At 44.1% G+C, this 26436-nt stretch overlaps 1 protein-coding gene across 1 annotated transcript in view; it reads right to left on the reverse strand.

Moving 5' to 3' along the window:
* TSHR (thyroid stimulating hormone receptor) overlaps nucleotides 1-26436 on the reverse strand; it is a 77439-nt gene that overhangs the window by 34111 nt on the left and 16892 nt on the right. Inside the window, exons 3-5 of the mRNA XM_083739120.1 lie at nucleotides 5564-5635; nucleotides 3702-3776; nucleotides 670-744 (exon numbers count right to left, since the gene is read on the reverse strand). Coding sequence (XP_083595246.1) covers nucleotides 670-744; nucleotides 3702-3776; nucleotides 5564-5635 — 222 coding nt within the window. The remainder of the gene's footprint in view (nucleotides 1-669; nucleotides 745-3701; nucleotides 3777-5563; nucleotides 5636-26436) is intronic.

Consider the following 26436-nt stretch of genomic DNA (forward strand, 5'->3'; position numbering starts at 1 on the left):
ATTAGTAAAGAAAAAGCGTTTTATATGTGTTATAACACTGTGACACCAAAAGACGCTGTGGAGTCCCGCCTTTCGCCAACGTGATTTCCCATAATAAACTTTACAATGCGTTTTCCTGAAACACCTTTTTGATGTTCCTACATCCAGCCCAGATAAGAAAAGTGGTAATCCACAGTGTTTGTGAAAATGAGTAATCGGTTAGTAGTGTGCATCAGAGACAGAGTTAGTTTGAGCTCTGAAAACATCTGGCGGTGGGGGGACTGACTTGTTTCTCTAGGAGAGCTTAGATGAGGCAGCAGACTTTGAAGGTGTAATACTTCACCTAGGCTCAACCTGTATATTTGTAAATCATTTTTCCAAAACGCCAGTAAGCAGTGATATTTTCCTAGAAAAAGAAGTGCTAGAACTCACCATTATTGCCTCTCTTGTTCTCTTAGAAAGGCAATGGCTCCCACCTGAGAGGAGTCAGAACTGAGTTCCGGTGACTTCTGGATGAAAAAAAGCCCTGCCAGTAAGCCTCCATAGAATAAGAACAGGGGCACTGCTGTAAGCATGAAAAAAATATCCCTATTTTGAACTCTAATGTTGGTGGGTAGAACCCTGAGGTTAGGGAAGAGCCCAATTCTTACAAGAATAGCAATTCCCAAGGCTTTTGTTTTCAGTACTTACAGGTATTTCAGCAATGGGAGATTCATGAAGGCTTCGGGATCTATGTATTGTAGGTTTCTGGCATTTCGGATTTCTCTGTTCAAAATACAATCAAATGTCCACAAAGAAGATTAGTATTTCTGTTCTTGCACACCTCACATTAAACACACACACACACACACACACACACACACACACACACACACACCATAGGAAGATGCCTTATACAGAGTCAGACCACTGGTCCATCTAGCTCAGGCTTTCAGACTGGAGTATCTGCTGCTCCCCCAGAGATGCTGAGTATTGAACTTGCACACAAAACAGGTGCTCTCTGCCCCTTTGGTCTATGAAATTCTGAGAACTGAAAAGTCCATTCTTATAAATGAGCTCCATGTGAACTATGGGCTATTAGCAAATGTTTCATCCAAATAACGTGTAACAAGCTGACCTCCTCAAAAGCAAGAGGACCTGTTTTCTGGGTGGTATGATTAGCATAATTTTCTAAAAAGATTGGATTCTGGACCCCTTTACACTTATGTAACAGAAAAGAAACATTACTTTGGCCTGCTCGTCTTTGTATATGTTGGCCTTTGTGTTAAAAAATAACAGTTGTTTAATGTTTTCGAGGTCAGGCACAAAAAAGATTTTTTGATGTGCAAAAAGATTTCAGTTATGAATATGGGTTCAGAAAGAATATTAAATTAATTAACAATAAAAACAAAGCATGCAGGGGATTTTAGCATTGCCATATGGCTGGATTCCTTCTGGCCTCCCTGGAATGTCACTATTCAAGAAGCAAAAGCCAGTACTAGAAAAGGAAAAGCCAGCCACAATATTGGTGTGTGATCTATCTATCTATCTATCTATCTATCCATCTATCTTGTATGCCACCCCAGTCTCCGAATGGCACAAGTTTCCACGGGTTCCAAGGATCACTTTCCTAGGAATGATGGACAGCAGAGACTGTGATGTCTTTATGATATATGGTTTATTTACACATATCTACAACCTGAGCCTACAATGTAGGGGCTACAGCATTAACACCCCATGAGGGTATTGCTTCTCCCATAGGCAAAGCCTTGGATTCCAGACGAAAACAGGCATGGCTCTGTCTCTCAGCTGCCCAGCCTGCTTCTAGCTTCTAGCTCTCACACACCTCAACTCTGGCTTTTGCCTTTCTAACTAACATAGAGACCCATTGGGCCTCTGGCACAGAGCCACTTCCTTTGTTAACTTAATGGCACACCAAACCCTGTTACCTCTTCTGCTTCCGACACCTCCTCCTCCTAGCCTGTTCCTTCTTCTCCCTCTGACCATTCATCCATCCCACCACCACTCCTCTTGCTCCGAGCCTTCTTCCCATGGGGGTTCCCCAGCCTCTGTATCCAGCCAATCCATGACCCACTATCATGCCCTCCTTATGAGCGCCTCGGGAGCTATTTTTGCCTTCCATAGTGTGAGACAAAATTTTGGACCAGATGATTCTTATGCTCTTTTTTCTGAGCACTAGTCGAAGCCAGAGCAATTAGACCCTCTTTTTATGAGGAACAAGTTCTCAATTAAACAAACAAACAAAGCATTAAAAATATACAAATGGTGTGTTCACTCACTCACTTTCCTTTAAAAATAAATGTTAACACATACATAAATATATATACTTCTGAATAGTCCTCTGTTGCATGACTGGTTTCCCCCTAAACTGTTTAAAGTAATTGAAACCAATCTTTAAACAAACTATGATGATAGTGGCTAAATATTATTTTAGAAGTAAGGCTTCTAAAATGTAATGTAACATAAATGTACGTACAGCAGACAGCATTTGTTTATTCCCCAACTGACCCTGCCCTCTGGAGAATAATTACACAGAAGCCAGTGACATTCAACTAATGCTAATGATCTAAGGGGCTCTGAAGAGAATTCAGAAAAACACTCACATTTCTGAAGGGCTTTCCCTCACAGAATGATATCTGCCATGCATAGTCAAACCTTTTAACCTTTTCCCAATTAAGTTTTCTTGTCCTAATTGACAAGAGGTATGGTTAGATGAGTGTGTTCTTTGGGCTTCATAATCCTGTTTAGCAGCACAATCTAGCAGTTGCAAATAGACTATGGAGATAAATTAATATTATGCAACTTTCCAAATGCTGCAAAACAAACCCACCAGTTAATGGCACTAGCATGTCATATTGGTGTTCATCGTTAGTGCCTCTGTATGAATATGGGTTTTTATTCATTTTTTTCTTTTTTGGTAATGTAGTTTTTATTCATTTTCATCTATGGGTTTTCTTCTATAGCTGGTATATTTTTCCCTAGATTAAATATACTGAAGCATATACTATTACGTAGTTCACCACAAAGTTAATTGTTTCTTTTTTGGCGATCACTTGTAGCCGAGTAAGATTGTCTTCCATGAACACAGTCTTAGCAGTGAGTCCGTAAGTGACTGTGGAGGCCAATTCTGGATACACACGTCCTTCCACAGTGGGGACATAGGTTTCCAGGCAGGAGTTGATCACGATGAGGATTTGCCAAATGTGCCTTCCTCTTAGCTCGTTTTTCCTTTGTGCCCTGAGTTTGTGCTTCTTCCAAGTCCACGACACCTTTGGTAAAGGCTGTTCTCCAACTGGAACACTTGCAGGCCAGTGTTTCCCAGTTATCAGCGCTTATACTTCATTTTTAAAGATTTGCCTTGAGAACATTCTTAAGCTGGGAATAGAGTAGTTGCTTTGGAAGATAATAATCAGGCATTCACATAGTTAAGCAGTCATTGGAAGATATATATCCAAAAGAGAGACTAGGGATTTGGAATAAGCAGCAGATTAGGGAGCTGTGGAACTGACATTCTTATTTAGCTCTTTAAATATTAAAAAAATAATATTGATATTTGAAAATTAACAGCTTTGAAGAGATAAATGCATCTCTTGATAACCTTAACATTATGAGCTGATCTACTGTAGCCAAGTTCACACAACCAGCTTAACACATTTTACCAGCTGTTTTTGCATCATATCATAGGACCAGTTCAAATTATTCAAGGATTTTCATCTACTTACATATGAGTGACTTTGTTTAGATTTCTGAAAGAATGAGCCTCCAGCATCTGCAGCACTGCATCTATGGTGATATAGCTACATGGGAGAAAAATGGGAAGGGAGGTCATACACAAAGGCAGATGGAAATGTATCAGTTCATTGTATCTATTCTCTGTAAGTATTCCTCTGCTCCAGGGAGAGTCAATGTTGTGCTCTCCAGATGTTGGGCTACAAGTCCCATTGTCCCTGATCATTTTGGTTGGAGCTGATGGGAGCTGGAGTCCAACCACATTGGGAGGTTAGCTGCCCCTTTTTCCTTTCATTGTTCTTAATTGGCTATGTTGGCATGGAATTCTAAACAACAAGTTGGTGCCTTGGACTTCTGCATAATCTCTGCCTCTTTTGACACAGCTGCAAGGAATTGCTTCTACATTCAAGTAACCACAGTCTGCTGCTATCTCTGAACTGGGACAGGCTGTGGCTAGTTTTAGCTATGGTTTGTCTGAACAAGCCAGCTCCAAACTGCACTTCTCAATCCTGGCTGGTTCAGATAAACCATCATTAAAACTAACTGCAGTGCTTGCAGTTTCAGGGAATCCAATTCCCTATGCAGAAACAGAAGTGTCTTCTCAGGTGGGGCCGTTACGCTAGTGTCCCAGCAGATGGATCACTGTTACTTTCTGAGAGGGGGCATTGGCACGGTACACATGCACCACTGGCAGCCCTAGACTGGCTCTTGTTTCCACCATGCCAACCTCCCCACTCCCAGGAAGCAATAATAGTGACCAACCTGCCAGGAAGCTAGCATAGGAGTTCAACCCTACTTGGTGAACCACTTCTGTGCAAGGCTCTTGCAAGCCTTCCTCAGCATGGAACAAATGGACCAGTAATCTGCGTTAGAGTAATGATGGCAGGGGAATCACACCAAAACGTGCGATCAAAAGGTTAATTTGTACTTATGTTTTTTTAAGCAGTTAGTAATGCAACATCATCCTGGGACGCAGGTGGCGCTGTGGGTTAAGGCCTCAGCGCCTAGGACTTGCCAATCGAAAGGTCGGCGGTTCGAATCCCTGCGGCGGGGTGCGCTCCCGCTGCTCGGTCCCAGCGCCTGTCAACCTAGCAGTTCGAAAGCACCTCCGGGTGCAAGTAGATAAATAGGGACCGCTTACCAGCGGGAAGGTAAAACGGCGTTTCCGTGTGCGGCTCTGGCTCGCCAGAGCAGCGATGTCACGCTGGCCACGTGACCCGGAAGTGTCTCCGGACAGCGCTGGCCCCTGGCCTCTTAAGTGAGATGGGCGCACAACCCCAGAGTCTGTCAAGACTGGCCCGTACGGGCAGGGGTACCTTTACCTTTACCTTTAATGCAACATCTGGCTGCAGAGATAAATAACAGTTCTGATTGCATCCACAGAACTACGGTTGCAAGGCAGGCTCGTGTTCGTGGCAGGATTTTACTTAGCAACCAGGTAGGACCACAGAATATTTGTTTAGTCTGGACATAGCAGTGATGGAGAAGCTATGGTCCTTCAGATGTTGCTGGACTCCAATTCCAATCATCCTTAAGCACTGGCTACCATGGCAGGGGCTGATGAGTTACGATTCCAATAACGTGTGGAGGGCAACATCCCTGGTGTATTATTAATTTATTTCATTTTGGCAACCACACTTTGGAACTTCCTGCCTATTGACATCAGGCCTGAACTGTTTTGTTCACCTCATCTGTTTGTTACTCAGTTAAGTTTGCCTGGTGTGTGGGTTTTTTTTTACTTCTTGGATTCAGTCAGCTTTATTCAGCTACTTCTGCTAACAATTCGAGCTACCGAAGTTGTTTTTAATGCTTTACCCCATTTTAATATAAAAACACATTTGGGGTTGGAACTTACATCCTGGAGATGTTGGGAAGATTGGAGAATGCTTCTCTAGGAATTATTCTCAAATGGGTTTCCATAAACCTCCTGTAGAAACAAAACTCTGTCAGTTCAAGAGACTTGTAGATTAAAAAACCTTATTCTGTTTCTCAGAGTAGAGTGGAACTTATGTTGGGGGCAGAAGGAGAAATGATTACAGACACAAGGCAGGTGGAGATGAGAGAATATGATGAGAGTATATGACAGGGGTCAGCAGTGTTTGGGCCAGGGGTCACATTTTGAATTTTAAGAGAGTGCTGGGGGCGCCAGCCACAAAATGGCTGCCTTGGAGACATGACATAACACTAAATTAGAGTACAATCATGATGAGACTTTCCACAGAATTTGATTTGATTTGGGATAGGGACATGGTAAATGGGAAACACAGTCTCTTTCAGTGCCACAGTTCAAATCAAAGGCAGACTTTATGTTAAATAGTGAACCATCCAGTCATGCCTCTTCCATATACTTCCTCAAAGAGAAAAATAATGCTTGTTTGTATCCTCTAAATCACATTTCAACAATAAATTTTAGCATGTTTCCCTCTCTTGTAGGACTCCTTGTTATTTTAAACTAAATATTAAGAACCTAAAAAGACACCTGCTAGATCAGGACACACAGCTTAATGGGTTCATTGCAGGGGCGCCGACTTATAAAAAATATTGGGGGGGCCCATACCGGGGTCCTGCCCCGGGAAGTTTTCTAAATTTTAGATGAAAATTAGTGAGTTTTAAAGTTTTTTAAAAGTATTTTAGAGTCATATGATCAACATTAGAACCCCGAAAACTCGACTCTCTATAACTCCACACTCCGGGAAACTCGACAAGCCTGAAACACTTTTTGGCTTTGAAAAAAAAAAAACATAAACATTTTTGGCTTTGAAAAAAGAAACAAAACATAAACACGCACGGTATTTTCGTAAAAAGCTAATTTAATTTACAGTAACAATTATGCTTATAGACTATTACAGAGCAGTGAATATATAGCTCTGAAAAGACTGAAATGATATTTAAATAAATCCTAAACTATCATTAAAAGAATAAAACATAAAATATTGCTGTCGCACAGTAATAGCACTTTGATTAATAAGTGAAATAGCTAATTTAAGCTTACTTTGAATAAGGCTGAGGGTTCATTAAATAAAAATAATATCTCAAAGTTAATGCTTTAATACAGTTAATAAAGTTAATACAGTATGCCTAATACTGTATGTAAATACTGTAATACTGTATGTAAATAACGGGCTTTAATTGGGTCTTACACCCTAAAAATATTTAAGTATTTGAAAATAACTAATACAGTACTATAGTAATATAGAAATACAGTACTAAACTAGTACTAATATTTCGAAACTGAAAATTTAACATTCTGTATGTATTTAATTCTCTATTTTATAAAGATTTTTAATATCTGACAGTGAGTTTGGAGTAGTCCAATGCAAAAATTCTGAGGATCCATGTGGATCTGTGCTTTGTAACCACGTTTTTGCACCACTGTGACCCTAGGCAACAGTGGGTGCGTGATTTTTTTGGTGCAAGATGTAGCCATGGACAGGCTATGTGATCTGATGGTGAATTTGGGGTGACCCAATGCAAAAATCCTGAGGATCCATGTGGATCCGTGCTTTGTAACCACGTTTTTGCACCACTGTGACCCTAGGCAACAGTGGGTGCGTGATTTTTTTGGTGCAAGATGTAGCCATGAACATGCTATGTGATCTGATGGTGAATTTGGGGTGACCCAATGCAAAAATCCTGAGGATCCATGTGGATCCGTGCTTTGTAACCACGTTTTTGCACCATTGTGGCCCCAGGCCACAGTGGGTGCGTGATTTTTTTGGTGCAGGCTGTAGCCATGGACATGCTATGTTATCTGATGGTGAATTTGGGGTGACCCAGTGCAAAGATCCTGTGGGTCCATGCTTTGTAACCACGTTTTTGCACCATTGCAGCCCCAGGCAACAGTGGGTGCATGATTTTTTTGGTACAGACTGTAGCCATGGACATGTAATGTGATCTGATGGTGAATTTGGAGTGACCCAATGCAAAAATCCTGAGGATCCATGTGGATCCGTGCTTTGTCACCACGTTTTAAATGGGGAGGGAAGGAAAAACACAGAAGGGACAAGAAGCACAAGAGGGGTGTGCGGAGAAGCAGCTGGCTAAGAATGCAGGGAAGGAGTTTAACGGGGTGGGGGGGAGGAAAGGAAGGCAAAAGTCATCCCCCCCAAGCCAGCCCCCCCTCTCTCTCTCCCACCTGCGAGTCCCTAGAGCACGGAGAGGAGGAGGTGGTGGGCTGGAGCCTGCACGCAGTGTGACTAGGAAAGAATTAGAAGGAAGGACTCGATCCTTTCCTTAACCCTTTGCTTGCCAGGAGGGTAGGGGATTCCCTGCTCTTTGTTGAGTTTGAGCAAACGCAGCAACAGAAGCGGGTGGGCAGTAAGACCCTGAGGCAGAATGCAGGAAAGCAGCAGCTTCCGCCTTCCCTCCGCCCGCCCGCCCGATCTTATTTTTGCCTGATTTTTGCCTATTTTTGCCCCTGCGCTCCGGCGAGTCAGCTCCAGGGACCACACATTCACTCAATAACACGCACAGACATTTCCCCTTCCTTTTTAGGAGAAAAAATCTGCGTGTTATAGAGCGAAATTTACGGTAATAATTTTCTTAAATTATTGGGGGGGCGGAGCCCCCCAAACGAATTTTTGAGGGGGCTCGGGCCCCCTCAGGCCCCATGGAGTCGGCGCCTATGGTTCATTGCTAAATCTGTACTCCATGGAACAGCTTCCCAAATGTGCCTATTATTAAAAAAAGATTTTTTTAAGAAAGTTGTTTATTATGCCTCATATTTCAGCTGGTAGAATTTTTGTCTAATAATGTCAGTCTTCATGGCTTTACCACATCTGCACAATTAATTATACAAAATACACTCAAAACAATAGGATTAGTGGAACAGGAAGGCTGAAATCTGTGTGTCAGACTGAATCCTATTATTTTTTCACTTAGGAAGCAGGATGAAAAGCTATTAATATGACATCTATTAAAAACTCCCCACTCCTTACCCTAGTATCTTCCATAAATATTTTCCAAAATGTTGAAAGGAAACCCTTTAAACCAGGCATCCCCAAACTCGCCCCTCCAGATGTTTTAGGCCTACAACTCCCATAATCCCTAGCTAACAGGACCAGTGGTCAGTGATGATGGGAATTGTAGTCCCAAAACACTGGAGGGCCGGGTTTGGGGATGCCTGCTTTAGACAGAACATCTAATACTTCATGGTTAATTTCAACAACAATCACAAAGGGCAAGGTAATGGCGATATTAAAGTAAGTATTTCAAATCCAGGCATTCCTAGTGCCAAATCCTGTTATTCACAGCCGAAATCTCTCAATGACTTATGAATAAGTTATGATAAGTTAATGGAGGCACTGTCATGCCTACAATTAATGACCATAAACCATAATTGGAGGAAGTCGTAACAATGAAATACCGTATTTTTCGCCCCATAGGACGCACTTTTCCCCCTCCAAAAATGAAGGGGAAATGTGTGTGCGTCCTATGGGGCGAATGCAGGCTTTCGCTGAAGCCTGGAGAGTGAGAGGCATCAGTGCGCACCAACCCCTCTCGCTCTCCAGGCTTCAGGAAGTTATCCGCAAGTCTTGCAAGCCTGGTGGGAGTTCCCGCGGGCTCACAAGGCTTGCGGGCAGCAGCCTGCAGCCCCGACGAGTGTCCACAAGCCTTGCGCGCCCGGCGGGAGGTCCTGCCGAGCGCGCGAGGCTTGGGGCGGCAGCCTGTCGCCTGAAGCACGGGGAGCCCTCCGGAGGGCTCCCTGTGCTTCGGGCGAGTGTCCGCTTCAGGATAAGAACAGAAATCGGGCTCCGGCGGCACGGGAGCAGCGGGAGGCCCCATTAGGTAAAGTGGTGCTTCAGGTTAAGAACAGTTTCAGGTTAAGTACGGACCTCCGGAACGAATTAAGTACTTAACCCGAGGTACCACTCTAGTTTTATGAAAGAGGGAGAAAACATGTTTTCTGTCCACTTTCTCCATGCCATGAATAGTTTTATAAACCTCTTGTCATATCACCTCTTTCCATTTTTCTAAATTGAACAGTCACAAATGCTGTAATCTTTCTGTATAGGGGAGCAGGAGTACCAGCTTGGCCCCATGACCGTGGGTGCCTGGGCTGTGGGTGCCATGCAGTGTGCATGGCCCTGACACTGAAATTTGTGGGTTTCTGGCCCCTTCATGGGGAATTTGGTGGGTGCTTGGGCACCCAGGGAGTTGGCACCTATGCAGGGGAGCTGCTCTACCCCCTTGATCATTTTGGTTGTCCTTTTCTGAACCTTTTCCAACTTGTTTTTGCAGCTTGGAGACCAGAACTGTACATAATATTCCAAATGCAGCTGCACTACAGATCTGTATAACAGCGTCAAGATATTGGATTCTGAATGACCCCAGCTTGCCGTTTGCCTTTTTCACAGCTGCTGAACACTGGGTCAATGTCTGCATCAGGGCAATCTACTATGACTGCAAGCTCTCATTCCTGGTCAGCCACCACCAGTTCAGACCATATGAGCATATATGTGAAATTAAGGGGTATAAGCATATATGTGCATATATGTGCATATATAAGCATATATGTGAAATTAAGGAACCACTTTATGATGCATGCATGCAAAAAAAAAAGAAGAAGTAGAAGTAGAAGAAGAAGAAGAAGAAGAAGAAGAAGAAGAAGAAGAAGCAATTTTCAGGTGATCCTCATGTACAGCAAAGTTATTTTTTGTATATTTACTAGTGTGCATCAGTCATACAGAGGGATAGAAGAATGCAAATGAGCTGGAGGAGTTGAAACCAAATTGAATTGAATTGAAATTAATTTAAAAAATTCTTTTGTTGAAACCAGAATTCAAAAGTGGGATACCGATGAGAAGAACCAGCGAAACATTAAAGTAGTGGAACAAGTGAAATATTCTAATTCCTAGTCATACGTAGATAAAATTTTTTATAAAGCTGTCCCTGTAATTGCAACACTGCAGCATCAGCAATACCCCTGAACATATACACACAACAAAACCTAGCCCAGCAGGTATTCTCATTGATTTATTAGGAAACCTGCCTACAAGAATATCCTCAGTCTGGAAGAATGGTGATGTGAATCCACTCAAAATTCATCTTATAAAAACATAATAGTTGGTATTCGGTCATCTAAATATTGACATAATTTTCTATTTTGGGTGTATGTTTTTAAAACTATGTATGTTATATTTTGTTCTCTTCCTTAGCTTCTTCAAACTTTTTTGGAAAGACAGGGGACATAAATGTTTCAAATGAATGAATAAAAATGAATAGGTTCGCAATGAATAAAAATGAATAGGTTTGACATAAATGTAACTAGGCAAATCGCTTGCACATCTTTGCAGGGGAGGCTTTGCTTAAAATATTTGCTAGCCATACCTTTCTGCACTAACATAGTTCATGAACAGAAATGCTCATTCATGAAGAATTCATGCAAATATTCCCACCCACTTGAAATATTTCCTCTCCTCCACTAACATCATTACCAGATTATCTCAATTAGAGTAAGTTCATACTGCACTGTATACAAAACTTGAGAAATGAATAGTGAAATGAATAGTAGGCTTCCGGTTCCGGTCGCAGCCAGGGAGGGAGCGCAGAGAACCGGCTCTCGGTTTTCTGGGCGTTGTGGAGGCTTGGGGGAGTCGCTAGGGCGCAGCGAACCCGAAAACCCTAAGGGGGGTACCCTTAGGGGACAGGCTCCCAGCAGCATGGAAGCGGTTGTGTTACCTCTCTGCGCCGACAGGGCGAGAAGACGGGGGACCGCTAGCGCAATTTGGGGAAAGCTCCGACTCCGCAGCGCGACGCCTCGAGCTCCAGCCTGGAGAGGCGACGGGCTTCCTAAAGATAAGAAAGGGATCCGCAGCGTGTCGTAGCGTCTCACAGAACGCTCTTTCAAAAGCGCAAAGCTAGTAGTGGAGCTGCGGGATGCCTGGTACTTTTTTTGAATCGTGTCTGGGAGTTCACTCGGTGACGGAATTAAGATGGCGCAGAGGGAAGTCGGCGGTATGAGGAAGTCTTGCAAAGTCTGTCTGAGTGAGTGCACCTTTAAGTTGTGAATTGTGAAGTGAGATTAACTTGCCTAAAAGAGACCTTAAGAATTACAAAACGGATAAAGAAGTTTGGAGCCTTAGCGGACAATAAGGACCAATCAAACTTTTGTGGGCTCATAGTCTGCTCTTCTGTGCTGCCTACGCCGCTCAAGCGGGGTGTTTCTTTTTTTTCTTTACGTTGTTGTTCCTTAGGCTGCTGCACGTTTTTACGTTTTTATGTTTATGTTGCTCAAGCTGCCTCCTGCTTTTATATTTTTCTTAATTAACACTCCGGGTGTTCCTTACGCCTCCCCTGGAAGGAATATAGACTGTATGTTGAGGATTTCTGAGGAGCGGACGGATCATTTCAGGAAAGAGGCGGTAGCAAAGAGGAGAGAGAGGTCTAAAGTGTGAAGACCTCCCCTCTGTCCCCCCTCTCCGTTCCTCCTACGCCACTGCTCCCTCTCCTTTTTCACTCCTCCTTCTCTTGTCTGGGGGAGGACACCCCCGGCGGTCGGACGTGGACTAAGGGGGTTAAAACTGACGAGGCTGTGTGGCTCTTGGATTAGCTCCACGCGGCTTAGAAAAATCTGTGTATACCACCTCGACCTGGATACTGATGGTGGCATATAGAAAGGAGACTTTGAATCGGAGTAAATCAGATCAAAGTGGACAATACACCTTTAAAGCTTGATTGCGGACAGTTAATCTTTACTGCCTCGTGACTCAGGACAAGTGGGGGAAATTGGACTGGCGAGAGTGAATTGAAAGACAACGTCAGGATTCTGGGTCGAGCCACCCCGCACCATATCTCCCGCATCCCTCTCTGGCCGTGTCACAGAACTCTGCTCCGGGGTGTCTGGGGACTACGTTTGGACTTAACACTGAAGGGGCTGGTTATATTTGGTTTGGAAAACTGCCTTATTTCTGCTTTGTTTTTGCCTATAATTGTTGATATCGCTGAGAACTAGGGGATCTAAGGGGGGGAGGAAGTAGGGGCGGGAGGGGAAGTGAATTGGCTGGGGGAAAGATTTGGAAATGACGGGGAAGGACGGAAAGGATTGGAAGAAAGGGGGCGGGACCCCGGGGGAAAGGAAGCTGTCCCGCCAGGAAGAAATTAAAGATTTAGGCAATTTGTGGGCGAAAATAAAGGAGGAATTTAAACAAAATGTATTATACATGGAAAGCAAGCTAGGAGAGGTACAGGAGATGATTGATAAAAAGATAGAAGGAGCAGTGGGAGAACTCTCAACTAAAATTCAAGACCTCTCTGTTAAGTCCAAATTAATTGAGGAATCTAACAAGAAGCTGCAGAAAGAGATGAGGGAACAGAAAAAAGAGACAATGAAGATGAAAGAAGAGTTAAGAGAATTAAACAGCTCACAAGATAGGATCTGGGATAATCTAGCCATGGCAGAGATGCGACAAAAACAGCTTCATTTGAAATTTAGGGGAGTAGTAGAGGAAAGAAATGAAGATATAAGAGGAAAAATGATTAAAGAACTCTCTAAATGGCTAGGTATAAGAGAGGAAGAGATGGCCCTCTCTATAGAGAATGTATTTAGGATGTCAAGACCTAAACACTTAAAAATTAATAAATTCTTGGGGGATTGTTTAGTGATCTTTAACTCAGTGGAAATGAAAAACTTAATTTTAAGAACGAGCTACCATAATAGATTAAGAATTGATGGAAGACCTATTATTATCTACAAATAAATACCGGTCAGGTTATTACGTAAAAGAGAGGGATACAAACAAGTGGTAGCCGTTTTGAAGAGAAACGGGATACAATTTAGATGGGAGTTCCCGGAAGGGATTACCTTTTTCTATAAAGATAAAAAATTTAGATTGATGGACACACAGGAGGTTGAGAAGTTTTTGAGAAGGTATGAGAAGGACTTGGGAAGGACAGAGAATAGACCTAGGAGCAAGGAGGAAGAGGAGGAGGAGGGGAGAAGAGGTGGAGGGGAGGGAGGGCGGGGCGGGGCGGGGAGAGAGAAAACAAAAATCTTAACAAAGAATCTGGCCGATCAGGACAAAACCCAATTGGAGCAAAAGACTGGTATAAAAATTGTGAATAAAGTAAAATATTTGGGAATTTGGCTATCACCGAAAAATATAAATCTGGTTGAAGATAATTATGACAAGATTTGGCAGGAAATTAAAAAAGATCTGGATTCCTGGCATAGGCTGAAGCTCTCATGGACAGGGAGGATGGCAGCGATTAAGATGTGTATTCTTCCGAGGCTATTGTTTTTGTTTCAAAATATTCCGATAATTAAAGGCATCACCCGTTTTAGGAACTGGCAAAAATTTTTGACTAAGTTTATATGGCAGGGGAAGAGAGCCAGGATAAAGTTTAAATACCTAACAGACATAAGAGAGAGAGGTGGCTTTGCAGTCCCGACTATAAGGCTGTACTATGAGGCAGCTTGTTTATGTTGGGTAAAGGACTGGGCCACCCTTAGAAATACTGACTTACTGGATCTGGAGGGTTTTGATATCAGGTTTGGGTGGCACGCCTACCTGTGGCAGGAGAAAGGTGGGGTCCACAGAGGGTTTTCTAATCATATAATTAGAGGCTCATTACTGGAGGTGTGGAACAGGTATAAAAAATTGATTGAAAAAGGGACCCCTAGGTGGCTCTCCCCAGTTGACATTATCAAAATAAAAAAAACAAACATGACGGGTGAAAGATGGACCTATGAGGATCTTTTAGTTAAGACTGAAGAAGGGTGGAAGGTGAAGTCTTATGAAGAGTTGAAAGACAAGATAAAAGAATGGTTACACTTCCACCAGATTAATGCACTGTGGAATGAGCACAAGAAATTGGGGATGAGTGATAAAAAATCAAGATTCCAGGTGGAAATCCTAGAGAGTAATGATAAACTCCTCTCCAAACTATATAAACAATTATTGGAATGGGATACTAGAGAGGATTTGGTGAAGGGAGTGATGGTAAAATGGGATAGAGACCTTGGATATAATATTGATTATAATAAATGGCAGACACTCTGGAGGAAAGGTATGAAATTTACAGCGTGTGCAACCCTCCGAGAAAACTTAGAGAAAATGATGTACCGTTGGTACCTGACCCCAGCAAAGTTAGGAAAGATGTATAAAACTGCTGATAACAACTGCTGGAGATGTAAAGACAAGGTTGGGACCTTTTTCCACATATGGTGGACCTGCGATGTAGTGAAGGAATTTTGGGGAAAGATTTACGATGAATTGAAAAAAATTCTGAAGTATAACTTTCCCAAAATACCTGAGTTGTTTCTCTTAGGTATGATTGGCGAGGAAATAGGAAAATCAGATCAAACCTTTTTTCAATATGCCATGGCCGCAGCGAGGATCCTAATTGCACAAAAATGGAAATCCCCTGATATGCCCACGATTGGAGAGTGGCAAGCGAGGCTATATCAATATTTAGAATTAGCGAGACTAACACAGAAATTAAGGCAAAATAATACAATGAAACTTAAAGATGAATGGAATAAATTTTTAATTTATGTTGAGACCAATATGGGAATTACCAACATAACAGCAGATGATAATTAATACCTTCGATGTATAAAACTAATGTTAGTTCTACTGCAAAGATCACCTAAGGATATGTAATCCAAGACCGAGTTGGACGGAAGTCTGTTTTATCGTTTTTCTTTTTGTTCATCATTTTCTCTTTTATCTTTTCTCTTGTAATCCTTTTTCTTTTCTCTTTTTTCTTTTACTTTTTTCTTGTAAGCATATATATGTATATGTTTTTATTATGATATGTGATTTCTTTGCAAATAAAATTTTTCTAATTAAAAAAACAACAACAAAAAAAAAGAGAAATGAATAGTGACTAAGAGTTGCTCAACAAGTTGACTTATTTTTTGGTCTTTATATTACTACATATTTCAATTCTTCATAAAATTTACCTAGGCTGAATATACACACCATACGTTTAAAGCATATTCAAAGCACACATCCCCCACCCCCAAATCCTAGAAACTGTAGTTTGTTAGGAATTATAACTATGTGAGGAGCAAACTACAATTCCCATAATTCTTTTTTTTTGGGGGGGGGTATACAGCTTTTTACTGCAATCCTGCGAGTAGACCCTACTGAATTCAGCAGGAATATCTTGAGTCCACATGCATAGAATTAGGTTGCCTATTTTCTTATTTCAAGATAAATATTTCTTCTTTTCAAAATATATTCCCATTTGTTTTGCAAGTTCATTTATAGACAGTGCCACTTAACATTTCTGCCAGCGTTGTTTCGATCTGATCAGGATTCCATATTCTACGGTCCTCTGAGATACAGGGAAAACAAACCAAGATTGCTGTTTACTAGTGCCCAAAGGATTCCACCTTCCTGGTGGAATTTCTGCTTAACTAGCCACCACCTGAGATTCCAACTCAACTCTAGTTTCGTGCCCTTTCTTCACTTTTTAATTAGATGATTCCATCCAATCCAAGAGAAGTTACCACTTTGGAACTAAATAAATAGTCTGCAATTCAGGAAACACACTTTCATATATTAAAAAGTTATTTTCATTAATATAAATTATATGTTATTTTCACTGTATCTTTGTGCACAATTTTTTGCTGGAAAACTGTATCACAAAATTTGGAAACACTTAGTATGTTTAGCCTGGAAGAGAGGAGACTGAGAGGAGATAAGATAGCCATCTTCAACTATATTAAGGGCTTGTGAGGGTAGGACTCGGGGCAATGGCTTCAAGTTGCTAGAAAGGAGATTCTGACTAAACATGTGGTATTAAGAGCTGTTCAGAGTGGAACAGACTCCCACGAGAGGTGGTGGACTCTCCTTTCTTGGAGGTTTTTAAGCAGAGGTTGGGTGACCATCTGTCATGGATGCTTTAGCTGAGATTCCTGCATTGCAGGGGGTTGCACTAGGGAACCCATGGGGTCCCTTCCAAGTCTAAGATTCTGTAATTCTGATTCTGTGATCACATATAGAGTACACTGCTGCTTTTGCAGCAGATTCAGAAGCCTGCTGCCATCTACTGTCTAGATTCAGTAGCACAGTAAAAAGGGATCCGTACCTTCCTTCTACCGTGGTACCTCGGGTTAAGAACTTAATTCGTACCGGAGGATCGTTCTTAACCTGAAACTGTTCTTAACCTGAAGCACCACTTTAGCTAATGGGGCCACCTGCTGTCAGAGCACGAGTTCTGTTCTCATTCTGAAGCAAAGTTCTTAACCTGAGGTACTATTTCTGGGTTAGCGGAGTCTGTAACCTGAAGCGTCTGTAACCTGAAGCGTCTGTAACCCAAGGTACCACTGTACCGTTGTGCAAATCCTTTCCCATCCTCAATGAAAGCAGGGGGTATTTTTCAGTTGTTTTCAGGTGTAGAAGGAAGATTCATCATTTTGTCATTACCTGAATAAAATTACAAGGTGTGCTTAAAAACAAACAAACACGTTTTCAAGCATAGATTTATGCCACCCTCAGGCACCTCTGTGGCTTTCCTGTGCTTCCTAGAATGTCTATGGAAGAATGCCCAAAGTGGGGGCAGCCAGGGAGGCTGCCTACAGAGCACCTAAGAACTGCACGATGACTTCAAAAATAAATAAATGAAAAGGAAGGGAAAGGAGATTGTTAGCTGCTTTGAGACTCCTTAAGGTAGTGATAAAGCGGGATATCAAATCCAAACTTTTCTTCTTCTTCTGTTAACTTTTTTTTTTTTAAGAACATTGCAATACTCTCAGGCACTCTGAAGACAGCATCTCGAGCTGTCCACAAAGTCCTACTGTGCGCATTATAACTATGTCTGCCCACCTACCTGCCTGGCTGATCTCATGGTATTATGGGACAAAAAACATGGCTTCCGAGGCCAGTCATAAAAGGCTGGGCAGGGTCATCTGGGAGAAGGCAGTTTCTGAGATGATCTGGTCCTTATTAGGCTTCTGAAAGATCTATGCCAGCACTTCGTCTCGAGTCCAGAAACAATTGGGCAGCCAATGCAAACAGAGCAAGATCGGTGTTGTATTCTCCAATTTTATATGGCCCCAGCATTTTATTTATTTAAACAATTTATATATTGCTTAACTACAATAATCAATAAGTGGTGTGTACAAGAATACAGTAGAAATAGGTTAAAACTGTAAAATCAGACTTTAATTAAAATGCTTGCTCGAATTATTATTTTTTTAAAAGTTCTTCAGCAGGTGCTGGAAGCTCAACAGGAAGGGGCCAATCCAACTTCAATTAGAGGGGAGTTCCATAAAACACACCCCACAAAACTGAACAAATAACTCCTGGTGGATACAAGCCATGCATCTGAGCATTGGAGTCCCACTCCCCCCCCCCCGTCTGAAGACATCAGTGATTTTCCAGCTTTTGAAGTTTCTTTATTTAGACAAATTCTCCCCCCCTCCCACGCCTCTTCAACCAACAGCATCACAGAGTGAATTACACAGGGTTAAAAAACCAACACATCCCACAAATCCAACATTCTCTTGATCCGTGATCTCTTTTTCAGCCTGTGAGAAATAAACCAAACTATATTAACCTTCTTTGCATAGCCACTCTGACTTGGCACAATTCCTCACATAATTCTGGCAAAATATCGGGGTTGCCCTCTTTCGTTGCACTTAAATCTGATTTAATGGTGTAATTTCCTTGGCTTTTATTTTTCACACACTGTTTTGTTTTACAAAGGCCATTTTATGGGAAAAATGCAAATTGAATGAACAAGATACAATGGAATGAATTTCAAAACGGGTCATATTTGAAAATTAGCACCGGGGGAGAATACCTGGCCACATTCCTCTGTTTGTTTTTTTAGAATCAGCATTTTTGTTTTTAGTTCACAACCAAATTGGCAAAAGCCAAAAAAAAATTGACTGGCTGCTTCTTGCTCAGTTTAAATTGGCTGGCCCTGAAACCTTTAATTCATGACATCTGTTTGCAGTAAGGTTGTCACTAAGAATGCCATATGTCCAATTTTTTGGGTTTCCAAAAAAAAAAAGCCTCAACAATTTTGGGGTGTGCTAGTTTTTACTTTTTGAAATATGGCAACCCTAGTTGCCACCTCTATTTCCAACAGGGCTCCATTGGCTTTCAGCTGGTTCTCAGTGACACAGTATTTTTTCACTCTATAGCAGAAGTGGGACCAGGGCTGGCTCTAGCCTAAATAGCACCCTGAGGGAGAAGTACCTTCATCACCTCTCCCACTCCCACAGTGAGCTTTGCAGGACCACCCAGAGGACTTATGGGGCTTGGTGCAGGTGTGATGTTGGGGACCTGGCTGCTACGCTCTACAACAGTACTTTCCAAATTTTTCATGTTGGTGGTGCACTTTCAGACATATAGCATTTGTGACACAGTAGTCCAGTTAAACTTACTCCTTTCCAGTCCCGGTAGAGGCACGGGGAGCATTTGTGCGACACACCTTTACAGTGCAGCTGACACACTCACATGTAGCGATACATGGTTTGGAAAGCTCTGCTCTCCCACACATAAATGTCAAAAGCTGAGAATTACTGCATGCACAACTACTAATTCTTGCCTGCAGCTCCTACTTGCCCAGGGATCAAGCAGAATGAGAGATGTGCACCACTTTTTGCCTTACATGAGGATAAGGAAATAGGGATCCAGTGTGGCACTTCTCCTGAGTACCATCTCTTCCTGGGGCTCAGGCTCACAGGTCTTCTGGTTGTGGCTTGCTGCTGGCCTTCTCCACTGCTCAGGAAGGATAAATTCCTCCTTTAAGGTCTGGCCAGTCTCACACCATTCCTATGCCTTTTCCTATGGTTAAATGCTACACAGGATTACTCTCCAGCGGCACCTTGCCCGGAAATCTTAAGTAGCATTCGCCCACCACTAGTGACCAATTGCATGCGCAGGAACTTGTTGTGATGTGGGGTTTGTGATTTCAGCTCTCTTGACATAATATGCTGGAGACAGTTCTCTAGTAACACTTCTTTATTAACGCAACAAGACTGAAACATTTATAGGGACAGGGAACTAGCTAGAAATGATACATTTTGGAGGGAACAATATCAGGCAATCACAGTCCTGCATTTTGGAGGCAACCAATAATACAGAGGATCCAAATACAGCAGCTTAAATGAACCAATAGGAGCTGTACCCTCTGGAACCAAAAGGCAGTTACTTTACCCTAATGCAAATACAGACAATAATAATACAGATATAAAATCCTTTGACTCAATACACAACACCCCTCCCCCCCTAGTGAGCACAGCAGACGTAATCTCTCAGGTACTGTGGGGTCCTACAACTTCTACTTGATCTCCTGACAACAGGTGTTGTCGGTTCTGGATTGGGTGTCACCTGTGGTAGGGGGGCTGCTATAGGGGTTTCGTCAGGAACAGATGGAGTTCCAGACATCTCAGGGTCCCCTACCTGTACCTCGTCATCCTGAGGACTAGCAGACCCTGGTTCATTTGCTGAAGCCCCTGGTGATTGCACCTCTGGGCCATTTTCACTCTGGTCTTGCAGCTCTGCGTCGTTAGCCAGGGATGAATTATCAGACTCCTCCCTGCTGAGCGCCCGGCGCCTCAGCTGATCTATATGTCTCTTCCAAACTTGCCCATTTTCCAAGGTCACATAATAGGACACAGGTCCACTAGCCCGGGTAACCACACCAGCCACCCACCGCGAACCTCGTGAATAGTTCCTCACCCAGACCAGATCTTCAGGCGCGAAATACCTTGTTGTGTCAGTCTCAGCCTGGGGGTTTGCTCTTGAATTACGGTTTGGCATTTTATCCGGGTGGACATAATCCAGCACCGTTACCAATCTTCTACCCAAGAGTAGCTCAGCTGGCGACTTGCCCGTCGCAGTACATGGCGTCGCATGCTGCAAAAATAACATTCGCGCGATGCGAGCTGACCAGTTACCCTCCATTAAGCGCGCAATGGATTCTTTGGCTGTTCTTACCATGCGCTCCGCCTGCCCATTGGAGGATGGGTGAAAGGGCGCGGATGTGACCCCTCTTATGAAGTTATCAGCCAAGAATGCCTTGAATTCTTGGGATACAAAAGCTGTCCCATTATCTGATACAATGGTCTCCGGTAACCCGTGGGTTGCAAACAGTTGCCTCAACACCTTGATTACGGCAGCTGATGCCATGCTAGGGACCATCGCCACTTCTAACCATTTGGAATATGCATCAACGATAACCAAAAAGACCTTCCCCTGGAATGGCCCAGCAAAATCTAAGTGCAGCCGGCTCCAGGGAGATCTGGACTGCTCCGACCAGTGAACTGGTGCTCTGGCCACTTCTGGCCGCACCTCTTGGCATGCCTTGCATGTTCGTACCCATTGCTCTATGTTCTGGTCCATTCCAGGCCACCACACATAACATCGTCCTAGCGACTTCATCCTGACCATTCCCAGGTGTCCCATGTGAAGTGTCTCAAGAACCCTGTTTCTCAGTGGTGCTGGGATGATCACCCTATCTCCCCACAGGAGACAACCCTTATGCATGGATAACTCGTGCTGCCTTGTCGCATAAGGCCTGAATTTGTCTTCATGCGGACCACCTGGCCCCCCCCTCCCCACCCAAGTGAGCACACGGGAGAGAACAGCATCTTTCCTCGTTTTCTCAGCAATATCAGTAGCCGTTACAGGAGCCCCCGGAAGTGTTTCCAGCATCATTATGTGCTCCGCTGGAGCAGGATCCTCATTGCTCCCGCCAGGAAGGGGCAATCGACTCAGCGCATCAGCGTGGCACAACCGTTTCCCCGGCACATGGGTCAAGGTGTACTGGAACCCGTTCAGGAATATAGACCAACGCAACATTCTGGGGGAGAGAATTTGTGGCGTTTGTTTGTTCGGGTTGAACAACCCCAACAGTGGTTTGTGGTCCGTTTCAATGGAGAAATGACGACCGTACACATAATCATGGAACTTTTTGATTCCTGCCACAATTGCAAGCACCTCTTTGTCAATTTGAGCATAGTTGCGCTCCGTGGGCGACAACGTACGGGAATAGAAAGAGATGGGCTTTTCCGACCCATCCGGTTCCCTATGACTCAGCACCGCCCCCAGGCCGTATTGAGAGGCATCACATGCCAGGACCAGCGGCTTCGATTCATCATAATGAGCAAGGACGCTCTTGCTACTCAGCATTCCTCGCAAGGAGTCAAAAGCCTTCTGCTGCTCCTGCCCCCATCGCCACACATTCTTTTTCTGCAACAGTCTATGTAATGGTTCAGCTACCGAAGCTTTCTGGGGTAAGAACGAATAATAAAAGTTAATAAGTCCCAGGAATGACTGCAACTCCGTCTTGTTCTGTGGTCGTGGTGCCTCGATGATGGCCTTAACCTTAGCATCTGTGGGGTGGATGCCTGATGCATCAATTTAAAACCCCAAGAATTCCACAGTTGGCACCCCAAAACTGCATTTTTCCTTTTTTAGTTGCAACCCCACCTCCTTGAACTTGAGCAACACTGCACGGACACGCGCAACAAGTTCCTGTGGGTCTTTTCCAGCAATCAAAACGTCATCAAAAAATGGCAAGACCCCCGGCAGACCTCTTAACAGGCGTTCCATGAGCCCTTGAAAAATCCCTGGGGCCACACAAACTCCAAATTGTAATCTGTTAACTCTGAACGCCCCTTTATGTGTGACAATAGTCTGTGCTTCCGCTGATTGTGGGGTTACTGGCAGCTGTTGGTAAGCTTGTGCCAGGTCAAGTTTGGCGAACACCTTGCCCCCAGCCAGTTTAGCCAACAGATGTGATACGACTGGAATGGGGTATGAATTTCCCCTGAGTGCCTTATTGATAGTACATTTGTAATCAGCACAGATCCTGACTTCCCCATTTGCTTTAAGGGGCGTGACGATTGGAGTCTCCCACTTAGCGAAGTCCACGGGTGAGAGAACTCCCTGCTTGACCAATTTATCCAGCTCTGCTTCGATCTTGGGTTGCAGTGCAAATGGCACTCGCCTTGGTTTGAGTCGGATTGGGGGCACCCCAGGGTCCAATTCGAAGTCAACTGGGGGCCCTTTATAACAACCCAGTTTTCCATTAAAGAGACCAGCAAATTCTTTGTATAATGCCTCGCTCATCTCGGGGCAGGTTTGGATTGAATTAAGCCCTGATATACTCAGTCCCAGGGCGGGAAACCAGTCAGTGCCCAAGAGACTGGGGCGACTGCCCTTCGCAATCACCAGTTTGAGTACCGCCTGTTTGTCCCGGAACTGTACTCTCACGGCACACAATCCCATGACATGGATGCGGCCCGCTGAGTATGACTGCAAAGTTGCCGGGAAGGGCTCCAGAGGGGGCAACTTACCCCTGGGGAAGAATGTCCTCGCGGTCTGGTCCGACACGATAGTGAATCCAGATCCGGAGTCCACCTCCATGTCGCACAGCTGACCCTCAATCTTCACCTTGACGTGTGCCTTGCCTTGCGCTGGAAACTGCACGACCCTCCCGTTGATCTCCGTTACGTAGTGGCAGTCCTTTAGAACATGGTTCGCTGTGGCCGATCTGCGATGCTCCAGACTAAGTGCTCCTGTCGCTCCCAACGCCGCCAATCTACAGACCCTGGCGATGTGATCTGTCTTTCCGCACGTCCGGCACATAGCATCCCGGAAACTACAACTCTTCCGCTCATGGTTTCCGCCACAACCAGGGCACCTGCCTCGGTGATCTTTGTGCACTGTGCAGGCCTGACGCACTGACTCGACCCCACGAACTGGGCTCTGGCTCGGAGTAGCCTCTAGCTCGTCCATGGCATGCGCAACTTCTATCTGTGGCTTAGGGGCCCTGCGACTGGCATCAAGCTCCTCTCTTTCATAATTCTCCGTGGTGGTGGCCACCTTCAAGGCTGAAGCAAGGGTAACCTCTTCTTTAGCCACGATGCGTCTTCTGGCTTTCTTGCTGCTCAGACCACCGACAAACCGATCCAGGAGAGTCTCTTCCAGATCTTGGAAGTCGCAGTGCTGAGCGAGCTTCCGCAGTTCAGCTAGAAATGCAGATACAGACTCCCCAGCACGCTGCTGCCTCTTATGAAATGCCATCCGCTGGGCCATCTTGGTCTCAGTAGGCGCTAAATGGCTTGTTAGGCAGGCAAGAATATCTTTGAGAGATGTCTCACTTAGCTTCGCTGGGGCAAGCAATGCCTTGGCCAGCTTCAAGGTCTCAGGCCCACAGTAGCTCAGGAATGTGGCCCTTCTTTTGCTGGCATCGGTGATCCCTTGAGCCACTGCGAAGAACTCGAAGCGTTCGACGTAGTCTTCCCACGTGTGGGGCTCTGATGGCTGGAAGGGCTCCAATACCCTTGGACTCTCCATTGTCCTGTGGGCAGGGTCGTCTTCTCAGCTGGCCAGTGAGTCTTGTTCTTAGCTACAATCCGGACTCTGAGGCAGGGCTGCGTTTAACCGCTCCTCAGCATTCCGGATCCCATCCTCGTCGCCAGTTGTTGTGACGTGGGGTTTGTGATTTCAGCTCTCTTGACATAATATGCTGGAGACAGTTCTCTAGTAACACTTCTTTATTAATGCAACAAGACTGAAACTTGAGGAGGGGAGAGCTACATTTATAGGGACAGGGAACTAGCTAGAAAGGATACATTTTGGACGGAACAATATCAGGCAATCGCAGTCCTGCCTTTTGGAGGCAACCAATAAGACAAAGGATCCAAATACAGCAGCTTAAATGAACCAACAGTAGCTGTACCCTCTGGAACCAAAAGGCAGTTACTTTACCCTAATGCAAATACAGACAATAATAATACAGATATAAAATCCTTTGACTCAATACACAACAGAACTGAGGCAGGGGACTGCATACTCTGCCCCTTGAGCTCTAACGCTCTCTCCTCAGCTACAAGAATAGTGGTGCAGTCTTAAAGGGGCAATATCACCATATATTGTATTGTTTTAATTATTTATTCATTGAATTTGTATACTGCCCTATACCCATAGACCTGAAGGCTGTTCACAACATAAAAATGCAAAATACAAAATAAGAACAAAGAAAACACAGTAATTCTCCCTTCCACAACACATTTAAAAGGGCATCGGATGTCAATCAGCCAAAGGCCTGGTTAAAGAGGAACATTTTGGTCTAGCGCCCATGTCTCTCCCATGTAATCAAGGCTTCCTTTAAATGTACAGTAGTACCTTGGTTTACAACCATAATCCGTTCCAGAGGTCCGGTTGTAAACCAAAACACGTTATAACCCAAGGCGCGCTTTTGCCAATAGGGCCTCCCCCCCAAAATGGGTTGTAATCCCCCCCCCAACTGGGTTGTAATCCAAAAAAAGGGATATGCACTTCTGGGTTTGATGTGGTTGTAATCCAAAACGGTTGTAATCCAAAGCGGTTGCAAAGCAAGGTACCACTGTACTTTTAATTAGTGTTTTGTTTCGTAGCAGCTTTTAGCTTTGGGTATGCATTCTATATTTCAGAACGTCCATTTTTATCTTTTAAAAACAACAAAGAAAAGCTATCGATAAAACATGTATCCCGGCTGACCTCTCACAGTTTATGTCATTTATATAGTAGTGTTTATAGCAGTGGCGGAGAAAGGGGGGTAGTGGGTGTGGTCCACCCCGGGTGCCAGCTGTGAGGGGGGAGACAAATCCCCCCTGGGTGGGGATCGCTGCTCCGATCGCCCCCCTGGGCAGCTCACCCCATCCCTGGGTGCACGGCATGTGCACCGCTCCGGGTGCCCGAGCGGCTAGCTACGCCGTTGGTTTATAGTATTCAAAGTAATGTTGCCTCGAAGTAAAGCTGCGCTCTGCTGATTCTTACTTAGCATAAATGACATCAAAGCAGAAACTGAAAAAGAAATGTACTTCAAAGCAAGTTGAAAATCACTTTTTTGCAGTTAGTAACCAGACAACCTGTAGAACCTTGCAAAGAAAGGTTGCAGGCAACTGCTTTTTACCACCACAGCTCAATGAGGACAGTATAAACTGAAGCGGGGGAGAGAACAGCCACTGAGCGCAGCTTGGCACCCTCCTCAACTTGCGGCCCCAAACTCATAAGTGAACTGAGAAGAAGATACAGAAGAAAATGGGGAAAAGCTGTACCTGTCTTTCATTCACCTCAAGTGTGGGAAAGGAGGTGACAGGCCTCTATGAAACTCAGGTCCCAGCATAGATGAAACATAGAAAGCTTCTTTGCATTGAGTCCATCTGCCTCATGATAGTATTGTCTATGCTTAATGATAGCAGCTTTCCAGAGTTTTAAACAGGGGTCTGAAGACGGGACCTTCTGCACACAAAACTCTTGTAAATACAGCCCTTTGCCATGTCTTGTATCAAATCACGTACGTGTGCGTGTGTATCCGTGTGTGTGTGTGTTTCATCAGAAAGCTCCACACAGGTGCTCACATATAACTTCTGAGAAAATATTGCAGTGTTCACAGTCTGCTGATCTCCCAAGCACCTACCACAACCTTGTGCAGAACAACAAGAGGTTTATTTTGCTCCAGTTTCTTAGTTACACATTGTGAAGTGTAACTAAGGGTGGAGGGAGAGAGACCTAGATTTAGATCCAAATAAATGAAAGGGGGGGGGGAATAATAATAGAAATGTAGAGTTAACCCCAAGGGTCATTGAGTCTGACCCCGTGCAATGCAGGAATCTCAGCTAAAGCAACCATGACACATGACCACCCAACCTCTGCTTAAAAACCTCCAAGGAACAAGAGCCCACAGCCTCCTGAGTGACTCTGTTCCACTGTCGGACAGCTCTTAGTGTCAAAAAGCTCATCCCAATGTTTAGTCGGAATGTCCTTTCTTGTA

Source organism: Podarcis gaigeae (assembly GCF_964106915.1).
Source record: "Podarcis gaigeae genome assembly, chromosome: 1".
Taxonomy (NCBI): domain Eukaryota; kingdom Metazoa; phylum Chordata; class Lepidosauria; order Squamata; family Lacertidae; genus Podarcis; species Podarcis gaigeae.